At 34.4% G+C, this 8,426-nt stretch overlaps 1 protein-coding gene across 2 annotated transcripts in view; it reads right to left on the reverse strand.

The window, feature by feature from the left end:
* Positions 1-2,840: 2,840 nt before the first annotated feature.
* The window catches only part of LOC137631545 (serine-rich adhesin for platelets), a 127,519-nt gene continuing 121,933 nt past the window's right edge, over positions 2,841-8,426 (reverse strand). Inside the window, exon 12 of one of the 2 annotated variants that reach the window (XM_068363328.1) lies at positions 2,841-7,614. In XM_068363328.1, the coding sequence (XP_068219429.1) occupies positions 3,073-7,614 (4,542 nt within the window). In that variant the 3' untranslated portion in view covers positions 2,841-3,072. The remainder of the gene's footprint in view (positions 7,615-8,426) is intronic. The other variant, XM_068363327.1, reaches the window with a different exon arrangement.

Consider the following 8,426-nt stretch of genomic DNA (forward strand, 5'->3'; position numbering starts at 1 on the left):
TGGATGATAAATTTAATGAAAAACATGTTAGCTGGGGTAACTGCAATGGATTCATAAGAATTGTACAAAATAAAAGATACTGTGCTATATATACACGTGAAAAAGGCTTAAGAATTCAATTTAGTATATCTATTATGCCTCTTACTCAACAATGTGCTTTACATGAATAAGATTTACTTTTAGAGAAATCAAATGTTGTTTTTGCTTTGCTTCCACTCAAAAATCTGATTTACGTATAGTTTCTCACTTTCTTTTACAATATACAGTATATTTATGAATACTGTACAACAAAACTTAAATCAGCTACTTTTTTTTTCTTTGTTAGTAGGTAATAGTGGTACAAGCAAAGTGATGATAAGAAAAAAGCAAAATTATTCAAACATGGCTGTGAGGAAGCAGTACCCTCAACAGCATTTGTTAAATGCAATGGTTTGCGTTACCTAATTGATGGCGACTGCTGTAAAGTTTGCACGCCTGCAAAACCTCACTGGGTTCAAGGTGTCTAAAAGGGTAATATTTCTTTTTTATACTTTGTTATAAACCTAATCTTACAATTCTTACAGTTCATGGCAAAGATTTGGATGCTAGAAGAGGTCATTAACAAGATTCAGAAAGAATTCTTAGATTTGATAAAAAAGCAATTACTTTTTGGCTTGTAAATCTATAACACATGAAACTGGGCTGTTTCATTGCTCTTTGCTAACTAATACCTTTACTGACGAGTCTGGGAGGTTACTGCAATATTTGTCTGCTATGGGTACTGTAATGCACATTCCTCTGGTATTCATGGGAACTTACATTATTTAGACAAGAAAAGCAGCTACGGTGTCTTCATGAAATGATGAACAGTTTTCATGTAATTTGGTACCATGCTTTAAAGGATTGGTTCACATCCAATATTGTATATATTGGATTCACAACCATTCATGCAGGGAGGTATCCATTTGTCAAAGAGAAAATTAGTATTCCTTGAGTTTTCATAAAGGCTCTCATACTTCTTGATAATGCCCCTGCACATCCTACAGTGACAGTTGGTTAGAAAAAATAAAAATATTAGTTTCCTTTGTTTTATTTTTTTGCCTCCTAATATGTTGATTATCCTTCAGACAATGGATCAAGGTATTACCATGGCAGCAAAGGGTTACCATCAAATGTATTTCCTAGATAAAGTCATGGTGATGTACAAGGTTAAGGAAAATAACTCCACTTGGATACTCATTCAAAGCCGAAGGTAATCCAAGAAACCATACCTTTAAGATGGCAATCCACAATTGAGCACTTGCTTAAAGTGACATCTCTGCTCATATCTAGGAGCTGGCTTAGAGTCTTAAATCCTTATTTCCCAGGGTTCAAGGTTACTCCGGGCCACCACCGCTTAGTAATGTCTAAGAAGACATTACCGATTACAACATTAGTGAGTGGCTGGAACTGGTGATTCTACCATCAGATAATGATCAATGAGGAGATCGCTACTACCACTGGTTCTCATAACCAGGGTGCTAAGAAAATAACAATGATGATGCTACCACTCCCAGACTGGCCACATTTGGGAAGATCAAGGTAATAACCAATGTCCTCACCTATTTTTTTTTCTTTTTTTTTTTACCATCAAAGTATGACAAGAAATGGCTACAAGAAGATATGACCAATGCTCTTTGATCCCAACAACCAAGATCAATTTTCAACAGTGGCAATTCTTGGGTAGAGTGAGCTCCATAATTACTTTAGTTGCAATATGAAGCAACAATTACAAAGTTAGACAGAAGATGAAAAAAGCCAGAATGGAGGTAAAGTGGAAGGCTAAAACGTGAGTGCCTTAAAGGGCTAAAGAGCCACTATAAACAAAAACCCTCAAATAATGCCCACAGTGAACTGCATGTGGTGCACTGATGGGACTACCCACCTAGAGGGAGAATGTACATTTAAGCCAGGCTTGTTTTTTAAAATCAGAAGCTCACACTTACAATTCTTTTGTGTAATGAAATTTTTTCCATTCAGTACAATATGTACATTGCATACATAGATGTACAATTGTTATACTGTACATTAATGCATACCTACTTATTATTTTTAAAAATAGAAGAGTGAACTGTACTGTAGTAATATTCTTGTAGAGTAATGACTCATAGGGAATTTTGGGGGTTAAAACATGTACTGTACTGTACTGTACACTGCTTTTGCAATTTAAAATCCTTATATTTTGTATTCTAGGCATTTGCATGTTTGTGTTTCGCAAAAGATATACTTTGCTAGGGCAAGATTTTTAAGGGTAATCTAAATAAGGCTAGTTAGGTTACTAACCCATGTTTGTTTTTTACCCCTTATCTTTAACCCTGTCAGATTTAGTGTGAATGCAGTAAGGATTACTGAATTGTACTTCAAAATATATCTTCTAATACTACCTGGTAATGTTATTATGAATTCCTATAGTCTATATGACAATCATCTTACGAGTCAAAAGAAAAAAAATATATAGAACTAAACATATCATAGAGCTGCAATTAAAGCTAACTAATCAGCTGCAATAATAAAATTTGGTTAAGAATATAACAAGATATAAACAATGTAAAAGGAAAGTTTGCAGTATATAGAAAACAAAACATTTCTAAAGGGGTATCAAAAAATGATTACAGAAATCGGCTACGAGAATACATTTCCTTGTTTATACCTCTGCATGTGCTGATTTATAAGACAATCATACATGATGTTTCTTGGTATAATAGTTACATGGAATTGCACATCAACTACAATTGAAATTAAGATAACATTGTAAATCTAGTGTTAAAAATGCATTAAAATATCAATAAATGGTTATCCCTAATACATACCAAAGTACAGTATATATGTTAACTATTTTTTACTTTGTTTAAAGTCAATATAAACATACTATGCTCTGATAAATTATTATAGTTGCTGTCTAGGCACTTTCATCAATATTTAGCCATCAATTCTACCACTCAAGAGTATGCCCTACAAGATGGCTAATAATAAAGTTGAATGTCATAGAAACCATAAACACAAAATATGAAATTTTATCATCTACTTACTGAAAGTTCTTGTGTGAAGAAGAAGTCACTCATTTAGATCATAATCATAGCTTAAATCACCAAATGTGGTATGGCTCTGTATTACAGCAGCTTCATCAATTGTACTATCCGCATCAGTAGTCAAAGGATCTAGCTCACTTGGTGCGACTTTTGTCATGTTTACATCTTTCAATAAATCACATTTAGAAACTGTTTTCAGTGCTGATGAAGACGCATGTTGTGATGACGAAAATCTTTCCCTGCCTCTCTGACAGTTTTCTTCAGAGAATGAAGCGTCTGAAGAGCTGAAGTCCTTAATCTCTGGTTGAGATGAACCTCTTTCTTTCAGCCTCAAGATCTCAGAAGATTCCCTCTTAATTTTTTTCCTGTAATGGCAGTCAGCACTGTCTATTTTTCGTTTCATGTCTTGTGAATAAGTCTGTGATCTACTGTCAATATTTTTCAGTTCAGATTCTGTACTGCTACTATGTGATGTTTCATCCTCGAGAAATCCAAAATTTTCTTCAATGTCTGCCATACGTTTACTTAGGTTATGAGTCTGATCATCAGCTATTCCATCTTTATTATTCCCAGAAACTGTGGAGCTGATCTCTTTTCCTTGGGACTTCAGAGAAGATTGAACTTTAATTCTCCAAACTTCTTCATTTGCCCCTTTCTTAGTATTTACTTTGTGACTTGAAACAGGCGTTAGTTTGGGAGTAAACAAACTTGAGTGGTGAGCTTTATTTTCTTCATGAATTTCACTTGCTGAACTACAGCACGGTTTCACACCACCACTTATGCTGCTAATGCATATGCCTTCAGTATCTTGAATAGTCTTTTTAATTTTAGCATAAACTTGTTTGCTTTCAGAACTATCCTTATTTCCACTAGTGTCAGAAAAACCTTCAGAGGTAATACATTCAGGATTTTCATATGACCTTTTTTCAGAAATCTGAACTTTTCCAGAAGAAATAGAACTTGCTGTGTCTTTTTCCCTACTTGAACAAACTGTCCCCTTGCTTTTCACCTTTTCCAAATAATGTGAGCTTTTATTTATTTCTGGCACTTTTCTCTGCACTATTTCAAAATTCTTTCTCGTGTCACAAAATTTTTTTTGATAGTCAGCATCCTGAATCCTTTTTGTTTCTTCATACTCCAAGGACTTAAGACTCTCTCCCTCTGTTGCATTTCCTACATTTTCAGTTGTTGCGAAATTTTTCTTTACACTTGACAATGACCCTACTTCATTTGACCTTTGCAATTTCATTTTATATGACGGAATCAATCCAGGTATTACAGGTGGTGAATTCTGAGATTTCTTTTCCAAAATATTTTGAGATTCTGAATGATCACATGGCCGATGCTCAGATACCTCAGAAGTATTGATAAAACTTGCAGAACCTGGCACGGGTAGACTTTCATTGCTTAAACATAAATTTTCCCCTTTTTTTGTTTGTGCCAAGTTAATAGAAGAAGGCATAGGTTTAGATAAAACTTCAATCATTTTGTCAGGTATAGGCAAAGAAGTGCCGGACTCTGGTATGCTTATACTTGGACCAGAACTCCCTCCAATTACTTTTTTAGTTGTAGTTTCTGAGTCTGGGGTTGTAGGAACAGTTTTGGGTGAACTGGTTAAACTTGACATATTAATATCTGGTGATTGAGTTTTTTCTGATTCTCCTGACTGTTCTACTTTATAAGACCCTTGACAAGTTATTCTAAATTGGGCTGCATTTGTATCAGATTTCGGTTCAGTTAAATCTTGTGGTGACTTTACTGGATCATATTGCACTAAACTTTGCTTATTTTTACCTTCAGAGAGAACATGCACTGATTGGTAGGTTCCATGAGCCTTCAAATGAGTTTTAACTGATGCTGATGACTCTACAGAAGGTAGATCTATTTTTTCTTTCTTTTTAAGTAAATCTGTTGATTCATTGCTTGCCGACTCAGATTTGGTATTCGAAAATCTTTTTACTTTTACTGGAGAGGAACCTGTGCCAATCCTTTGGGTAGCAATAGGTATTGTTGTTCCTGTCATTCTATATGCAACTACTAATGGGTCTATAGGGTCAGGCTTAGGAGATGAACTTTGAGTAGCACACATGCTGGTAGAAGGACTATCTGCAGATTTTCTTGGAAGGGTAATAACTGTTCCATCTTTTCGAAGAGCTACAACCAATGGATTTCTGACATCTTTTTTTATCTTCATTTCAGATTTTGGTAACTTTGTGCCAAGTGCTCCCACACTCAAGTCTTCGGATGGAGAATCTGCATACTTTTTCAGCTGTGCTGCATATGTAGAAGAAGCTTTAGGGACTGCTGTTGAACGGGCATTTGCTTTAGCATCATAAACGGATGCTAACGATTTCAACATTGATGAAGCTAACAACTCAGAAGCAGGCTGAGAGACAGTTTTTTTTGGCATATGGAGAGTTTTGCCACTTTTTTCCCCACATTCAGCTGAACCCCTAATTTTCAGCTTTGAGACTCCAGGTGATACTGAAGAATCTAATGCACCAGTGTTAGGAGAGACAGCATCAGTAAAGGTATGATAGGGGTGACAAACAGTTGTTTTTTGAGGTTTGGTGGCTACTGCATCTGGCATGCTCTTACCAAATGTTTTAAGTTTGGAAGAAAATTCTAAATCTTTACCAATACCAACAGATATTGACATTTTTTTAGACAATTCTTGTTTAACAGAACTCATTTCTATTAACTTCTGATTTTTAGATTTTGAACTTGCGTGACATACATCTTTATCAGTTCTTGAAAAGGATGATACACCATCACTCGATTTTAAATCTGTAGCTGAGGGTGCAACTGTGTATAGAAGTTTGCAGGTACCCGTTCCTGGCATCTTAAATTGAGAGGATACATCAGATTTGCTTACAATAACTTTAGATGATGGAAGAGTGAATAAAATGTCTGATTTTGAAGCCTCAATAGTTAATGGATTAACAGGATCTATGGACTTTTTAATGCTTTCAGTTACAGATACAGCTGAAGTTATACTGTGATTGGGCAGAGTAACACCTTTCAACACTGCTTGAAACCCTGATGAAGGTGCACCACTGTCCTTGGGCTTGAGCTTTTCTTCTGGGGAGCTGGAATAGTTATTAGCCTCCAATACCTTGTTTATGGATTTTTTTTTAATTAGATGATGGGGTTTATCACTCCTGTAAGTACTATCAATTTCATTTTCTTCACTGTTGTAAGTACCATCTATATCAACCTTTTCTTCTTTAACTTCAAAATCATTCTCTTCTTTGACTTTTAGATTGACAGTATCCAAAGATAAGATATTTTCTTCATCAAAACAATTCTCAACCTTAATGTTTTCTGTAGTACATATTTCTTCTAAACCACTACCTATATTTTCTTTATTAATTGTGTCAGACAAGTCTAAATTGGCCTCCTTATCTAAAAAACTGCTGTTGCTTGATGTATTTTTCAAGCTACAGGCATTATATTTGCTTAGATTGGCATCTATGTCTTTCTTGAAGTCTTTTTTATCTGTTATCTTCTCATTACTAAATAAACTATCACTGTTATGCTTGTCACCTGTCAAAGCAGCTAACTTATCCACTTCTAAACGGCTATTCTTATTACCCATAGGACACAAAATGGGAGTCAATTCTTTCTTCACTACACATTTACTTGAGACTACTTCAGATTTCTCATCTTCAGGATGAACCTTTGAAACAGCCTTATCACATTCCCTCCTTTTTGTTTTTTCTAACATAATACTTTTCGATTCAATCACCTTATCACACGATTTCTCACCATCAAGTCTTTTATCAGTTACATCTCCAGACTCCTCAACTCCCTCAATGACAGTGACATCAATGATGTTTCTACTTCCTTTCGAATTACTTCCAGTTCTAGATATCTTATCGAGATTGGAGTCTCCATCAATACCTTTTAACATGGACTTCACCAAAACTGTCTTCTTCTCACATTCTTTTGTCCCAATGAACATCTTTAAGTTTCTCTTTGTTTTGAAATCATATTGAGTTTTACTGTGGCTTATAGTCATTTGGCCTTTTTGTGCACCTTCAATATTATTACTTACCTCCTTAACAAGAATTTTACCACTCTTGAGTGAGGTAATGGTGGACTTTGAATCACACTGCCTAATTCTTTTTTTCAAAGATTCCCTATGGTCAAGCTCTTCATTTGTCTTTGTACTAGACACAGCAATTTTCAAATATTTTTTTTTCAATTTCGACACAGTTTCTTTTGTAACTTTAAAACACTTTTCATTTTCAACTAAGGATGAACCATCTTCACTTTCTACAGATTCCTGTTCAACTTCTGTATCTTCCACAGCAGCAAGGATAGTGCCTTCGACTGCTTCCGATTTCTCAACCTCTGACTCTTCAACCTCTTGTAACCTTTCTGAAATTGAAGCATCCTTGGATTCTGGCAATTCTTGTTCACTTTGTATGTTTACTAATACTGCTTTAGGCTCAAAGTTGCACACAATATGAGTTGCTACATGTGCCAAACTTGCTGCTCTTGTTATGAACATCTTTCGGCAAACATTACACATCCAGCGTACTCCATCTTTGGATCGCCATCCCTATGGAAAAAAAGAAAAAGGTGCTTCTAGTTTGCTGTATGCTAAAAGTAGCAAAAATGTTTTGAACACTGTCTTATTTAAATCTTAACTAATTAATTCCAATTTACATGAAGCAAAGACCTATTAGATTTAACATTTACTGTAGACTTATCAGCTGACTGCTGATGGTTGGAGAGTTACCAGCAGAAGGCACATAACATTCTTACATTACAAAAAATTGAAGAATTTTGATAAAGCTCATTAAAACAAAATTGAGTTTTATTTAATTTTAAAAAGCACCCTTTTCTTTTTCTCCAGGATAAAAATCTTAGGCCAGTCGCATACAAAAAAAAGGACTCCATCTGTAGGTAACTCCATTCATCCACCATATTAGTCTAAAAAAAAGCTAATAAGATTGCATTAGTCACAACATTACTGAGTCAACACTTCTAGAAAATGATGCCATTCTTTAAATGGAAAAATATATAGTTTTGAAAGATGCACTACAGAACAAGTTCAACTATTGTATATTTCTAGTTCATATTGGGTAATTTGTTTTTGCATATTTCACAGCAAAATTAAAATAATAATTATGAATGAAACTGCTTTCATTGATACAAAACCTGCATTGAAGCATGTGTGTACATACTGTACACACACACAATATATAAATATATATATATATATATATATATATATATATATATATATATATATATATATATATATATATATATATATATATATATATATGGTAACATTTTTGCTTCTGGTAAGGTTAAGTTTAAGAATGAAGAGGACAACAAGAATACTTCAGATTAGCTTGCATATTT

Source organism: Palaemon carinicauda, chromosome 40 (assembly GCF_036898095.1).
Source record: "Palaemon carinicauda isolate YSFRI2023 chromosome 40, ASM3689809v2, whole genome shotgun sequence".
NCBI classification, from domain to species: domain Eukaryota; kingdom Metazoa; phylum Arthropoda; class Malacostraca; order Decapoda; family Palaemonidae; genus Palaemon; species Palaemon carinicauda.